The sequence below is a fragment of the Hydractinia symbiolongicarpus genome, chromosome 6 (assembly GCF_029227915.1).
Source record: "Hydractinia symbiolongicarpus strain clone_291-10 chromosome 6, HSymV2.1, whole genome shotgun sequence".
NCBI classification, from domain to species: domain Eukaryota; kingdom Metazoa; phylum Cnidaria; class Hydrozoa; order Anthoathecata; family Hydractiniidae; genus Hydractinia; species Hydractinia symbiolongicarpus.
This window is the reverse complement of record NC_079880.1, coordinates 15,569,402-15,586,480: the sequence shown is the minus strand read 5'-3', so window position 1 is coordinate 15,586,480 and position 17,079 is coordinate 15,569,402. Positions and strand designations below refer to the sequence as shown.

Genomic DNA, 17,079 nt, shown 5'->3' with positions numbered 1-17,079 from the left:
TTTTATAAATTAGTATTATAATCGAAAACTTAGTATTATAATCGATAACTTAGTATTATAATCGAGGACTTAGTATTATAATCGAGAACTACAGTATTATAATCGATAACTTAGTATTAAAGTCCATTAATGCGCGCCATAGTTTAACAGTCTACTGGTCACTTGTCATCCGTCCCAATGTCATTCACCGTACGATGTTGGGCTTTTTTTGCCGTATCTTCACAGCCTCGGTTTCATTTTATATCTTGCTCACGTAATTTTTCGTACACGAGTTAAATCGCTCACTCGAGTAAAAAAGCTAAAGCATCAGACAGGGCATATGCATGCAGATGAAAGAAACAAAACAAAAATGAAGTTTTTTTAATTATCGCTTCATTTTTTGGAAATACCATTCTGTCATAAAATGAACAATTACGGAGAAACAGATTATACATCTGTAAATAACATATCAGGTATATATAGCTATATATAATTCATTTTTTAATAATCCATTTTTACCAGATAGAGGTGTTTTGCGCAATTGTTGTCACCAGACCGTTTTCCATGTGATGTAATGTCGTGGTTCTCAGTTAAGAATAATGAAAATGAATGTGCATACACCTAGTTTGTTGTAAAGTTCTCTGTGCAAAATCAAAACATGCCATACCACAACGTGTCAATTTAAGTATTTGGCGATTCGGTCATAACAATTTTTTTGGAGGTGGAGGTGAATTTTAGGTGAAGAGAGTGCAGAGCTAGACACATTTTGGAATTTTAAGAACAACTTTAGGAAGTTTGAGGAAAGATAATTTTTTGGAGCAAAATCTAAAGCATCATTTCCAGACAGATTTTTATTGTGATTACCTTTTGTTGGCTAATTATTCTTTCATTTCCACATTTTTTACCATTCTTTCCCCTACAAACTAGGTTTGTTTTCACCCTGCAAAATTTTAAAAATAGCGGATGTAGCATAAATGTGATTTGTCAATTAAGCGAAATGTCAATCATCAATTCGGCAAAAAAGCTGAACCGAATCGCTGAATATAACTGGCTAGACATAACTAGCTATATCTCTTATAATAATACAGAGACTGACACTATGTGTAAACTGATGTCAAAAATGTTTAATATTCTGACGTTACGGCGCGTCGTCAATATCACTATTTTAACATGAATGTCCAATATTAAGTTAATGAAGCCATTATAATGCACTTAAGGTTACTGTAAAGGAAAAAAATTTTTTTTTAGGTTTTTTGCAAAAAATTCAAGACATATAGAAAAATAAATTCTCTTTCGAATGACGTATTTTATATTCCATGAAAATAATTGAAACATCCCTTTTTTCTGAAAAAAGCCTTTTCAGAGGTGTTATATCCTTCACACTTTCGAGAAAATATGTGCAAAATGAGTTGAGCATATTTTTTGTAAACATTATGCATGATATGGAACTCCCGTGTAAATTATATGCATAATATTTTTTAGATAATTTACATTCACCATCGATATATATATATACATAAATGTTGTCGTATAAAAACTCATTAAAAAAATCAAGGTTAAGGAGTATGCATATGAGCTGTCTCTTGTAAGCCTGACTTCGTTCTATTAATAATTCTGAACGCATGCACGAATACTCAGCATAAAGAAAAATTTCGCACTTCTATCATCTTTCTGCATATATACTCGGTTCACACATTTTCATAACACCTACGGAAATCTTTAAAAACAAATATCTCCTTAGTAAATTTTCGCATACATGCCTTTACGTTTGTGGTCTCTTTTTCCGAAAGCTTCCTATTGGCTCATTGAAATTTTCTGTAATGGAAAGCTGAATAAATTATGCACAAAATGTTCCCGGATTTTTTTTTATAAATTACTTATTACCAAGTTATGACGACAGAAAGAAAAAAATATGCATTTTTTTTGAATGATTATATATAATTACAAATAATTTCATAACGACGTTATTAGAAAGAAAAAACCGGGAACCTTTTTGAATTTAATTTATGCTGAATATAATGGTGCAAAAACGAGAAGTCTGCGACCACGCGTTCGGAAAAAGAAGCCATAAAACGTACAGTGAAAAAAAAATTGTGTGTGTTTATTTCACTATATTTTCTTTTTGGAAAATTAACATCTCACGAAAATAACACCATCAAATACGTCTTTCATTAAACATTCAAAAACAAAAAAAAAATTTAAAAAAATATGAAAGTATTGATAAATTATAACGTTTTTTCTGAGACTACTCATCAAGTGAGTGTTTTCCTTTACAGTACCTTAAAAATTTGAGGCCAAATAACTTGGAAACGAAACCATAATATTTCTTCAATCATTTGTCAAAAGCACACGATCTTCACACATTTTCTTGATGAGCGTTTTAAGATCTATATGATAAAGGCAACAGACATACAAATTTCTTAAAAAAAAATTTTGTGTTTTAACAGGTCTTTGCTGACGTTAGCAAAATTTTTAAACCCTTATATCTCCTCAGGCGTTTGTCGAAAACATATGATCCTGGACATTATTTTGATCAGCGTTTTACGCTCAACACAATAAATGCAATGTGAAAACAAGGTTCTAAATTTTTTGTGTGTATGGGGTGCTGACATCATCATAATTCAAATGACGCTTCTTTTTTATTTTTATCTTGCCTCCGTGATTTTTTTCCACAGGCTTTGTCCACTAGTCTTAAATGTTAGAAACTGAATAAAATTTTGTTAAAACAGTGGCTGACAAACATGTCCCTTTCAAAACACATAGATTTTCTGGCCGTGTTGAGGCATGGGTCACTGATGAATTGATAATAGCCATCAAAGAAAGAGACTTCTTAAAACGGAAAGCATCAAAAACAAAATCCATCATAGACTGGAAAGCTTTCAAACAAAAGAGGAACCAGGTAATAGGTCTCAAAAATCGACTAAAAAACGAGTACTATAATAACGTTTTGCAGGACTTTCAAAAACGGCCAAAACAACTTTGGAAAACCCTAAAAAAACTGGTTCCTGATAAGTCATGCAATACTACCTCGATAAAACGAGTAGTCCAAAACGATGGTACAGAAACTTCTCACCCAACAGAAATTTCTAACACATTCAATTCATTTTTTGTCAGTGTTGGTGCCAAAATTGCCTCTAAATTTTCTTCTGACATTACTAATGTTAAGCCACCTGTTCGCAGACATGATTTTTGATGGGCTCATATTTAGACCAAAAGTGTTGAAGTCTTTTCAACAAATCTTTATTTACTGGTTATATGTACCTAAATGTTGGAAGACTAAAAGGGTCTCGCCTATTTTAAAAGTGGCAATAAAACAGAGCCTACTAATTATTGTCCTATCTCCATTTTGCCAATTTCTATGAAATTTTTTTGAAAAGTTGGTGCATGAGCAAATGTCTCATTTTATTTCTGAGCACAACTTCCTGAATGACAGACAGTCCGGATTTCGAAAACTCTTTTCCACAGAAACTGCAGTAGTCGATGTCTCTGATTTTATTCTTACTGAGCTCGACCAGCTGAGCTTGTTTGTGATGTGACCTTAAAAAACTATGGTGTTTTGGCATCAGAGATGCTGCCTTTGACTGGTTCAAGGCCTACCTAACGGGATGAATGCAGCTGACTATTGTAAACGACACACAATCAGATCTGATTCATGAAGACGCTTTTGGGGTGCCGCAGGGATCTGTGTTGGGGCCCCTGCTCTTTCTTTTGTATATTGATGACTTAAAATCTGTCATCAATTCAAACTACCACCATCTATATGCAGATGATACAATAATTATTTTGTCCGATTAGAACTTGGATATACCCTTGTCTCACAGGTCGAGTTGGAACTTTCGCAAGTCGACCTCTGGCTGAAAAATAACAAAATGACTATTAATACGGACAAAACTGAAACAATCTTTTTCGGCAACCACAGCCAGTTAAAAAAAGTTGAGAACAAAACTATCAACTATATTGGTATTCCTTTGAAGAGGAGTAAAAAAGTTAAATATCTTGGGGTAACATTTGATCAAAAAATGCAATGGGAAGAGCACATTAATGACATAAATAGAAAAATACTAATTAAATATTCTAAAATTAGAACTATTGCATCCTGTTTAACACCTCACGCAAAAAACCTTTTAATTAATGCACTTGTTATGCCATATTTCAACTACTAAAATGATTAAAATGTGTCCGTACCCTGCTTGGGAAAGAGAGGGAATATTCAATGAATAATTTCTCATCAAAAATGATGCCATATTAGTTTTCAAAGCCATGAATCACATTGCTCCTGATTACATGTGCTGAAAATTCCTTTTGTCATAATCATCAAACAATAGGAGTTTCAAAAGACAGGTTCACACTTGGTCAACACGGAATTTGGGTGTGGAATAATCTTCTGGACTAAGTGACATATGATAGAAGTCTGCTTTCGTTTAAGACTTCTATCTCTAATGTATTTGGCAAATTCTAATGGAGATCACTTTTTAACTTTTTACTTCTTGTTTTTTATTCTTTCTTTTTTTCAATTTTCACAGATTATAAATGTTACTATGTTTGATTGAACTGAGGCAGTCTAAAGGCTAAAATACACAGTAAGTTTAAATGGACCGTTTAAATGTAAGAAAAAAAAACTTACCGTGTAAACAGCAAAGATGTACTTTTCTACTTTTTTTCTCGGTTTTTAAAGTTTTCTTAAAAGTTGGACATGTTGGACAAGTTTTTTCTATTGAAATTAACAGAATAATTAATGAGCTATTGTTAAACTAAAGATTTGAGCATATATATTTTTGGTTTCTAACCAGTAGTCCGCTTTTTTTCTTCTACGATTACCCCTTCTGCTGCTATAGCAATAACCACAATGAAAGATAAACGTGTTTTTTATTTGGTAATTATTGTAAAAAAAATTTTTTTAGAAGAACTTATACATTTTAACTTAACGTGTAAACAGGTGTAGTACCTGCAACTGAACTTATAAGTTTTTTTCTTACAACTAAACGGTCCGTTTAAACTTACCGTGTATTTTAGCCTTAAGGTTTATCATTTTTTGTTTCTTTTTTGTTCTAGTGGCCCCAGTAGAAAAAGTCCACTACATTATTATTATTATTATTATTATTATTATTATTATTATTATTATTATTATTATTATTATTATTATTACCAAGTGTATATGACGGTAATAGTGGATATCGTTTTCCTTTGATGTTGTGGAAAAAGGCATGTCTAAAATGTTAAATTTTATGACATTACGGCGCGACGTCAATAACACCACTTAACGTCAATGTCCTATATTAAATTAGTGTAATGAAGCCATTACAGTGCACTTAAAACTTTAAAGCCGAATAACTTGCAAACGAGGTGGTGACATTGGTCTGTGTGGGTAACTAGGGACCGATTTGGGTAAGTTTCCCAAACCTGTGTCCCTGAATCCGTTTAACATCATCAAAAAAACTTAACCTCTATATACACATCACAGAAAACGAATAATCTAAATTGTGTCAATTTTTGTGTGTATCTGCACTGCTAAAATTAGCAACAAATCAAAACAACCTATTTCTCTAATGTCCTTCTGCCTAAGTGGATTTCTCCACAGGCCTTATCGATTAGTCTCCATAATACACACAGCTTCTGTCTGTCTGTGACTTTTGCAAAGAGGATTATATTCTTCACAATTTTCTATGATTAAAGTCTGTAAAACATAACTGTAAAACATAACCTATAAATTGCTTCTGTATTTTCTGTATTAAAATAACATTGACGTCACAGGAAAGTATATTAACCTTAATGAAGCCATTACAATGCACCAAAAATTTTGAGGCCAAATAGCTTGCAAACAAGGTGGTGATGTCAGTCATTTTTTTACCGCATGGGTCACTAAGGACCACCTGGGACCAAATTAGGTAATCTTCTACAACTTAGGCCCCTGAATCAGATCCGAAATAAACGGGTTGATGACATCATCATCAAAAAACCTTTAAACCACAATATTTCCGTAACCTTTTGTCAAAAGTGCATTATCATATACATTTTCTTGATCAGTGTTTCAAAATCTATACAATGAAGGCAACAGGTATATGAATTTGTAAAGAAAGTTTTTTTGCAGTTTGGGGGGTCTTTGCTAATGTAAACCCTTATATCTCCTTAAGCGTTCGTCGAAAACATATGATCCTATACATTATTTTGCTCAGTAATTCAATCTCCGCACATCAAAGGCAACAAATGAACGAAATTTCGCCATTTTGTTGTATTTGCACTGCTGACGTAAGCAAAACATCTAAAGCAACCTATATTTTTATTGACCTTTTGCCTAAGTGAAGTGTTCCACTGGCCTTATCAACTTAGTGTAATAATAAAACCAAATCTAATCACAGCAATTTATTTCTCAAAGAATCACAAAATCTACAGAGGAATGTAATTTACTAACACTGCCTATAGGTTATTCTTTAAAACCACTGTAAATCGTAGGGTATCAATAAATGTTGATAGTGTGCTATTCCTGAAACTAGGGATATTTTTGTTCTTATTTGCACCATTCTGTTTATGCTTCACATTATTAAGTAGCTGTGCACATGACCACTTTCTTATTGTTTAATTAACATCTCTTTCAACTCTTTCTTCCAATTCTTATTTTTGATGCATATGTTCGTTCGTTGGGCTTTTGTAAATTATGTTCACTACATACAATTCTCCAATATATTTTTATTTTAAGGTTGAGCAAGCATTTACCTGACATTGTTTTCTTGCTAAATCAGCGCTTAGCTAGCTTACACATTTTGTTGTTTATCATCCTTTACAAATTTTTTATGGTTAAAAGTAATTTTAATTTATGAAAATTTTAGTGCACTCTGCTGGTGTTGGATCATTTTCACCTTATCTGAATCTTGACCCTTCGTTCCTATCACAGGTAAATATGTCTTATTGATTGGTTTACTCTGGTGAGTCATTATGGTAACACAACCAGTTTTAGAAGTTTATTTCTCTTATGTTAACTAACTTGAGTTTGGGGAAAGGGGGAGGAGGGAGCCTTAAACCAGGTGCATGTGTTTCCATTCTTACCCTTAAGACATATTTCATGGAAACGTCTGCATCTCCAAATGCTATAACTACCCTCAGGTGTGTCTCGTAGAAACACCTGCGTATTTCAAGAAAACGCTAACTCACCTGGCGTGTCTCTCATGTAAAAACGTGTCTCTTGTTGAAACGCTAACACACCTGACGGTGTCTCTCGTGGAAACACCAACGTTTCTCAAGGAAACGCAACCCTCTGAGCCAATCTTGTGGAAACGCCTACATTTCAGTGCATCTTGTGTCATCGCTTACATCTCAGCGCATCTCGTGGGAATTGCTACATCTCAACGAATCCCGTGGAAACACTTACATCTCAGTGACTATCGTGGAATCGCCTACACCTCAGCAAATCTCATGGAAATGCCTACTCCCTGCTATTGCATATCTCATGGAAATCTTTATGTCATTTGACTGACACAGGAAGCCCAACATCCCCACCAACGTGTGTTATCAGTGCTTCTCCCTGTAAATAAAGAACTTGACAACCATGAGTAGCCAAATTAGATCCAAGAGAAAACCTTGAGGCAAGAGCACTGGCATAAGTAAGCCTTTACCTTTGATGCCAATTGATCCTTCCATCTCGTGTTGTGAATCGTCTAGCGTTGTAGAATGTTGTCAGTCGCTACTACTAAAAGTAGGAACCAGCAGTAACCAGCAGTATTTTGAAGTAATCACCAGAGAACCAGCAGTTTTTTAAGTGACCACAAAAGAGCGACCAGTTAAATAGATAAAACGAAATAATCGCAACTACCGCTTCGAATGTGAAACGATTTTATAATGTACACAACAGTTTATGACCCACTTTTATAAAATGTTTATGTCTGGTGTGACTCAGGCTTTATGCAACATTTGAGAAAGAAGGCTTTTAAAACCACACGCGAGAATTAACAAAAGCAAAATTAGTATTTTGAATAACGAACTGATATATGAATTGTAAACCAAATATAACGAAAAACACTATACGTAGGAGAGTCCAAAATGAGATAATTTGTGTGGTAGACGTTAAAGTTCGAATGTTAAAGTTTGAAATCATCGGGGGGAGAGATACTCTTCTGCCATTGTATCCACTGTTGAGGAATCCATATCAAATTTTTGTTTATTTTCCACAGCGATTACACACTTCCTTCAACGCTTCCTAAAAAATTATTTTGCTTAATTAGATTATGTATTTGACCGAAGGATTTTCATTTTGTGTATTGTAAACTAAATATAACGCTATACGGAGGAGGGTCCAAAACGAAACATTTTTTCTTTTGGTAGAAGGTAAAGTTCGAATGAATTGATAAATGTTGTGGAGAAACAACGTGGCATCCGGCAGAAAATATACCTTTGTTTTTCTCACATGGTTTCTGTTCAAGTAAAAAAATTATGCTTTCGATATGAACGTTTTTTCCTTGAAACGTGTTACATTTTATTTCAAAGAATGAACTTTAATCCTAAAAGCGCTATTTTCGTTCTGTTTTTCTTGTTTCCATTATTGCCTTTAGGCGAAATATATAAATAAATAACTTGATTTAGTTAATGATTGCGAATTCTTCGCGGAATGCATTTATTGGACCTCGTGAAAACAACTTAAAGACAAGTTGTTAGCAAGAGCATAAAGATCAGAAAAAAGCCCTGGGCGCTAGGTGCCCTTTTATTTATCATATTTGGTAGTTTGGGGTGTTGTGCATAAAAATCACAACACCTTTGCGCCGCTATTGCTGCCTTATCTGGAGTAAATTAATAATAACTGCTGATTCTCTTGTGGTTTTTTAAAAAAACAGCTGGTTCTCTGGTGGTTACTTCAAAATACTGGTGGTTCTCTGGTGGTTACTTTAAAATACTGCTGGTTACTGTTGGTTCCTACTTGATTGATTGATTGATGTACATAAAAGATAAAGAAATATTGAAAAGGGTTGGTGTGTTGGTATAAGCGCTAACTTTAGCAAATGCAATTAACATGTGAACTGCGGGTCCACCACCAATTGACCAAGCTCAAAAATTTGAAAATTGAGTTTAATATAATGTATATAATGAAAGATATAGTGAGGGCTGCTATGTTCTGATATAAAGCTTTGTGTGCACATGTGTGTTAAAAGTGATTTTTTGATTTAAAGTTGTTCCTTAGGTCCCAAATTACCAAAAAAATATGGGTGGCAAAATTTTTTGTCCCATCGGACCAAATTAGATGACGTCATCACTTTTACAGTCAGCAAAAAAATAATTTCACATTTATATGTCATATTATATATCGTTGGAAAGAGGAGATCGAGTGGATCAAAAAAAATGTAAGAACCATGTCTTCAAAACGTAACGTTCGAAAGATATTACTATTCAAACTTTGTACAAATTACGGACCGGTAATTTACTGACCCAGCACAAAAATGACTATAACCTGCTCAATAGCGAAGTTTTTTTGTTGAATTTTAGTATGGTATTGGGTCACCCTAATGTCTTTCTGTTTGATCAAAATTTATTGTTCAAATCACTTCAAGGGATAATTTACAGACCAGTAATTTACAGACCAAAGCATGTGTTTAGTTGTTTACTTTCTTTCTGGCAATTTCACAAAGTTAAAAAAATTGCTGAAAATAATGACAAAAAACAACTTCAGCAATGCTTGTACAATGTTTCATTTACTCATCATCACTAGAACTATATTCATCTGACTCGGATTCATCGCTTGCGCCACCTCTGTTTTGACACGTCGTACATTTACACATGTCAGTGCACAAAAAACCATTTTTACGGCATTTACATCGGTTGGATATGCAACTTGTTTTGCAATTACAAGAACTTAACTCGATGAGTGCCAACGGTGCAGGAAGTTCATCAGTCATTATGGGGGATAAGTTACCGATTTCATCTGTATCCCAACCATAATTGACTGCATTCGGAAGTTGTTGAATGAGGATATGCGAGCTTCGTAAAACCATTGAAATGAAGTGACACCTGAATATTTTGTACTTCAATGCAGCTAATGTTGGTGGCAACATATCAGCATCACACTGGAATTTGGATAATAAATGCAACGCAATTGAGATAGTGATACCACGTTTGCAGGACATTTATTCCCCTTATACATTGAAACCACGAAACGTTCTAAGCTTTCCAGTGTTTCCAGATTAGGAAGTTCGACAGTACTTCTAAGTGTCGATAATGCCAGAACCACCTCATTATCTGCCTGTAAAGAAATCTTCAGCCAAGCAGACTTCGATTTCTTGTTGAAACGCCCAGTTTGGTCACACCCTGTGAACGAATGGGAAGCATATGAAGAGATGTATGGAAGCATATATGGTAATGTACCTTGCGCTATTCAGAGTGTATTTGCGTGACGGATTGGATGCTGACGAAATGTGTAATTTTATGTGTGATGTTAGAGTTGCAAGGGAAGAATTCTTAAACATAAAATGTTCTGACAAAGTTGAATGTAAGGAGCAACATAAACAGTTGATTGAACTTTGTGAGAGAATTGGGATTTTTGAAAAGTTTTCTCAATTAGACAAGGCTATGGATCATCAATCTCTGTTTTTGCGAAATTTCATGAAAATGTATGAATCACTTCTGCTTTTCGTTCGTGCTATGCGACAAGGACTTTGGGAATTACATCTTGTCTCTTTGAGTGGTTTAGTGAAATATTTTTTCGCCCACAATCAAATTAATTACGCCCGATTAACACCTTTGTATCTGGCAGACATGAAGAATTTAGAAGAAACATACATATAGACCTGGTCCTACTTGAAAGAGAATTTCGCAATTGCCAAAACCAATATACCATTCACTGCCATTGGGTCCGATCACGCAATGGAGCAGGAGAATAAGGTAATGAAGGTCACTGGAGGCATTAAAGGACTGTTACAACAACCATCTACATTGAACAGATTTTGCCTTGTTTCTCCTATACTTGCATCATTATCGAAAGAGTTTTGTGATATACAAAATGTCAATGTTGATCAAAGAAAGCAACACTACTAATTGAGTGGCTCAACATGTAGCAGGATAGCTTCTAACGTCAATAAATTGCTTTGTACCATGGATGACTTCGATGTCAACTTCCGACAATCCGATTGTGTATTTAATGTTGTTTCAAAAGCTGTTCTTCACAATTCACAAATACTTCAACATGCTGATATTGGCTCAAAATGTTATGAAGAATTTGTCACGGAGAGGATAAAAGGAACAAAATCGATATGGGTACCGTTAAAAAAAGTGAAAATAGTAACTTTCAAAGATCTTGAAAAATCTATCAAAAAGAGAGTAGGGGATAAAGTTATACAACTCAAAGAGGAAAAAACGCTAGTATCAAGATTTTTAATCACTGCACGGAAACGTCCCGAGTTGGATTTGGAGCACTGTATTGGCAACTTTGAGTTTTCTGTTGTACCAAAGGCCTTGTTCAGTGCTGATGGAATTCCATTGGCTTGTTTAGACAAATCAAAATTGATTCACGGTATGGAGGAATTAGCCAGCAAAGGACAAACGACCAATGGTTTATCTGGAGAAGTCGAAACAAACAAAGTAATCATTATAGATGGAATGGCTGTTGTGAATCAAACTCCAAAAACACCGGCAGTTAAAACATGCAAGGTATGTATTCAATTTATCACTATCTTACGTAATTTTCTGACGCACTTGTGAAATACTCTGTTAATTTTTTAGGATTTCGCATCAGCTTTCACAGAACGTGTACTACAAATTTCAAGAGGATGTGATGAAATACGATTGGTATTTGATCGCTATATAGAAAACTCCTTGAAAGCACGGACAAGAAAGCATCGTACATCTGGTAATGAAGTTCGATACAAAGTATCAGACAACACCAATATTTCATCCATTAGTCTCAAGCAATTTCTTTCCCACATTGATACAAAGCAAGCTTTAACCATCTACCTGGCAAAGAAAGTGATGGAGGCTCTTTCATCATTGCATATTCGGTATATAGTGACTTATGATACTAAAATGGAATCAAATTTTGTTGATTGTAGAATACACGACCACGAAGAAGCTGACACAGCACTTATATATAATGCTATGAATGTTGCACAACAATCTCCTTTCACCAGTTGTATTGTTTACTCTCCGGATACTGACGTGTTTCTACTGCTAATTTACTACTATGAGATGTTACCAATAAATACCATTTTTTAGAACAGGGCGAGGTTCTATTCTACGTGATATTGATATTCGTAATTGCTTTGAAGCCCTTGGTGCAGTACACGCGAAAGCTATTCTTGGTTTTCATACGTTCACAGGGTGTGACCAAACTGGGCGTTTCAACAAGAAATCGAAGTCTGCTTGGCTGAAGATTTTTTTACAGGCAGATAATGAGGTGGTTCTGGCATTATCGACACTTGGAAGTACTGTTGAACTTCCTAATCTGGAAACACTGGAAAGCTTAGAACGTTTCGTTGTTTCAATGTATAAGGGGAATAAATGTCCTGCAAACGTGGTATCACTATCTCAATTGCGTTGCATTTATTCTCCGAATTCCAGTGTGATGCTGATATGTTGCCACCAACATTAGCTGCATTGAAGTACAAAATATTCAGGTGTCACTTCATTTCAATGGTTTTACGAAGCTCGCATATCCTCATTCAACAACTTCCGAATGCAGTCAATTATGGTTGGGATACAGATGAAGTCGGTAACTTATCCCCCATAATGACTGATGAACTTCCTGCACCGTTGGCACTCATCGAGTTAAGTTCTTGTAATTGCAAAACAAGTTGCATATCCAACCGATGTAAATGCCGTAAAAATGGTTTTTTGTGCACTGACATGTGTAAATGTACGACGTGTCAAAACAGTGGTGGCGCAAGCGATGAATCCGAGTCAGATAAATATAGTTCTAGTGATGATGAGTGAATGAAACATTGTACAAGCATTGCTGAAGTTGTTTTTTGTCATTATTTTCAGCAATTTTTTTAACTTTGTGAAATTGCCAGAAAGAAAGTAAACAACTAAACACGTGCTTTGGTCTGTAAATTACTGGTCTGTAAATTATCCCTTGAAGTGATTTGAACAATAAATTTTGATCAAACAGAAAGACATTAGGGTGACCCAATACCATACTAAAATTCAACAAAAAAACTTCGCTATTGAGCAGGTTATAGTCATTTTTGTGCTGGGTCAGTAAATTACGGGTCTGTAATTTGTACAAAGTTTGACTAGTAATATCTTTCGAACGTTTCGTTTTGAAGACATGGTTCTTACATTTTTTTTGATCCACTCGATCTCCTCTTTCCAACGATATATAATATGACATATAAATGTGAAATTATTTTTTTGCTGACTGTAAAAGTGATGACGTCATCTAATTTGGTCCGATGGGACAAAAAATTTTGCCACCCATATTTTTTTGGTAATTTGGGACCTAAGGAACAACTTTAAATCAAAAAATCACTTTTAACACACATGTGCACACGAAATTACATAGTGGCCCTCACTAATAGCTATTTTTAATCCCTGTAGTAAGATCACTTTTTTTTACTTTATTTTTAATCCTATACCTTATTTTTTTTTCTTGTAACATGTGTTCCTGGTGTTCCCATGAAGGTGTGAACAATAATCATGATTGATACCGTCTTAAGTTTTTTGGTACAGGCAAACCAGGATGTACAACCAGTGACTTCACCCACTCTTAGGTGAAGCTTGTCGTATCCGTGTGTCTAAATAAAACAGTCAACCGACATTTTCTAATTTGCAGAATAACTTTTCAGAAAACTTCCCAAATTAAGCCGTTAGTTTGGGTAAAAAACAAACACAGGTTTTTGTCTGACTTCACCCACGTACATAGCTAAAAATGTCACTTAAAAAATTGTGTATCTCAAAATAAGACTTAAAATTAAGTTCTTTTATAAAATAAACAATTTTTTTATGAGAAACTAAACTGGGTTAGAAAAATTATTAGGCAACTTTAATTCTTTATAAATATAATCACATGAAACACAAAAAATATATGTTACAAAAAAAGAAAGATACCTGCTTCAAAAAATGAAGGCAACAGGAAGAATTCATGTTCTATACAATGCAGCCAACAAGCAAATTTTTATTTTTTTTTAATTACTGCTAACGTCATTATAATTTAAAAGGAAAATCTTTTTCATTGTTTCTTTGCCTAAGTGAATTAAAAATGCAAGTAACCGCTAAAAATTGCGAACAGGTTTTCTTTGTGCATCGACAGGTCATTGCTGACGTCATCCAAATTCAAGTGACGGATCTTATTGCCTAAGTGGATTTTTCCACGGGCCTTATTGACTGATTATGACGGCATAGACTGGCCTCTTTTTGAAACAAATTGGATTACCCACCTTTGTGGAACTTACCCAATTGAAAATGACGTAATGTTTCAAAATTAATTGAGTGATAAAAAAACATTAAAAGCTGTTGTCACAAAGGTCGATTTCTCATTTTTGTGTCTTTTATTTTATTTATTTTGTTTCTTGCTAATTTTATTCTGTCTGAAGGATGGCGGAGCAGAATTTGTGTTCGCTGAAGATTCTCATAAAAAACGTGGATGGGGTGAACGAATGTTCTCAAGTATAGGAACGTCTTACATGGCAGGTAATTAAGATCTGTATTGTATTTTGTGGGACAAAACAAGCTACGCTGTGAAGCATTCGTTGTGAGCATACCTCCGTACACTTTTTTATGCGTGCTATTAATAGTGCGTAGATGATCCAAATTTTTACGTATGGTGAAAATTTTAGGTTTGACAGTTGGTGGAGTGTGGGGATTTGTGGAAGGAGTTAGAAGACCAGACGGTAGCACGTTTAAACTGCGTCTTAATAGGTTAGTTTATAATTTGCTAGTTTGATATTTAAAGTAAGATTTTAATGCTTATTTATATTTCACAAGATTACGCTGTAATTAGTATTATTATTTTTTTCAAGTGTTTTAAATGGATGTACTAGAAGAGGACCATTTTTGGCAAACAGTCTAGGAGTTGTTGGTAAGTACGCCCCGTATTGTTACTGCTTGTAATTATAATTTCGTTCTTAGTGTTAATTTCATATTTTTTTGCTTCCACTGAATAAGTTGTCGATTATTTCTACAGCATTAATGTATGGCTGTACGAGTACTGCTATTGAAAAAGCTCGGGGTGTGGAAGATGAATACAATTCAATCGCTGCGGCTGTAACTACTGGTGTGTTATTTAAAAGCACAGGTATGGTAATCTATTAACGCATTTTTTACACAAATTATAGTAATGCTGTCCAGCATTTTTGATCAACAATAATCCTGCATTTAGCTGGCCCACGTGCTATTGCAATCGCAGGCGGACTTGGTGGAGGTGCAGCTCTTCTTTATTACGCCGGAAGCAAACTATGGAATAACCGTGGTCAAACATGGAATACATCGCAACCAAATTGGGCTTGAGATAAAGAGACGCAAGGATTTTAATGACTAATAATGATTTGTTTTATATTTTGTAAAAATTTGATATATGTCGATTGAAGATCAAATTTTTTTGCAAAACTTTCTTTTAATGTTCTCATTCCAGGCCCGGCGGAGCAATTTTGAAAATGGAGGGGCTAAATTATTCAGTATTACAGAAGGTTCGACCATGGTTAAGGCCGATGGGCTAAGAAAATATTTTAACTTTCGGCCCCCTAGATTAGCTAAAACATATTTCAAATTCGGAAATATTGCGCTGAAAGCCGTCACAAAATGCAGGAGATATATTGAAATATAGAAACGCCATATTTTATGTAAGATATATTTTCAAAATGAGCAATAGTAACATTGAAGCAAAATAAAGATAATGCAGAGAAAGGCTATAGTATATGACAACTACCTTCCTCCTTTGTAAATTTTCCGAATACTCACTCTCTGTTGTCGTCCGATGGAACAAATGCGTTGGTCTAGGTCTAGTTTGTCAGTCCTATCTTTGCGGAAATTGAAACGAGCTGGAAGCATTGTTGATCTCATCGCCGGGCCTGCATTGAGACATTTCATGCGTGTTTGGTTGGGGGGACCAAAGTGCCTGTTATATTCAGACAAGACACGTGCTTATCGTTATCGTCTCTATATATTCTAACATCAAATATTCTGCACAAATAAGGCAAATAAGGTATAGGCAATGATCTCCATCGTAGATGTCTGTATGTCGTAACAGTGCCCACGACTTTCTTTTTTTAAAGATAATTAACTTCTATATATGCGGAGGTTTGGCACACGGGGGCTAAAATATGCTGATATCAGCAGCAAAAAACTGAAAACCATAAGGCAGAACCCAGGGTTCCTCGACGTTGTCCGTCATATTGGCAAGCGCTGAAGCTTCTGAACGAGACGCGGTTGGTACTAAGAAAGTCTTAATTTTTTTTTCATTAGATATACAAGAATTTGAGGTACCCCACAATGAGAAGTAAAGAACAGAAAGGCCTTTCTGATGTCTGATGATGAAAGATGGTCGCATCTGGATAATATTTATTTTGTGATTTTAAGTACCATGCTAGACCTCCAGGGGCACATTTGTTATTAAACAATGACACGTCAAGTACAAGAGCTAAATATATTATTTTTATGTACCTAGCTACACAAAAGATTTTTCAAGGCATTCTGTCATTTTAAATAAATATAACTAGCCAGCTATTTGGACCTCCCATAACAGTGAACAATCAAGACTTGAGTATATAGCTAGTTAGGTATGTAAGGTATTGCATGTTGGTTATATAGATTGTCGCAACAAACAGAAACCTGTATTGCATAAATAAATTTTTGCAAATGTTCAGGTTTCTTTTATCGAACGGGAACCTATTTTCCATAAATAAATTTTAACCTAACGGTTTCTTTTATGAAATAACAAAATTTGAGAGAGTAGTGATAACCAGAAGTAATATTCGCTTGGAGCGGGAAGACCTAAAGTCTCTGTCCAGGTTAACACTCAGTAAAGGGTAAACTGTGTCACACGGAGGACACTTCGTGTAATGTGTTACAAATCCAGTGGAGCGCTTATTGCATTAAAGATACAGTATATTTTTCATAAACCAACATTCACAGGACTTACGATGAAGCCTATTGATACTTCTGCAAAGCAAATACAGTTGTTTAGCATTTTTCATT

General features: G+C 34.7%; 2 protein-coding genes across 2 annotated transcripts; both read left to right on the top strand.

Annotated features, from left to right (window-relative positions):
- The first annotated feature begins 262 nt into the window (after window positions 1-262).
- LOC130647178 (uncharacterized) lies at window positions 263-15,492 on the top strand. Its single transcript, XM_057452941.1, has 7 exons — window positions 263-452; window positions 6,804-6,868; window positions 14,481-14,577; window positions 14,724-14,805; window positions 14,907-14,965; window positions 15,071-15,181; window positions 15,266-15,492. Exons 1-7 carry the CDS (start codon window positions 404-406, stop codon window positions 15,391-15,393), a joined length of 591 nt encoding a protein of 196 aa, XP_057308924.1. The 5' UTR covers window positions 263-403; the 3' UTR covers window positions 15,394-15,492.
- Window positions 11,039-12,162, top strand: LOC130647177 (uncharacterized). The gene is made up of 2 exons (XM_057452939.1): window positions 11,039-11,601; window positions 11,674-12,162. Exons 1-2 carry the CDS (start codon window positions 11,047-11,049, stop codon window positions 12,160-12,162), a joined length of 1,044 nt encoding a protein of 347 aa, XP_057308922.1. The 5' UTR covers window positions 11,039-11,046.
- Window positions 15,493-17,079: the final 1,587 nt, after the last annotated feature.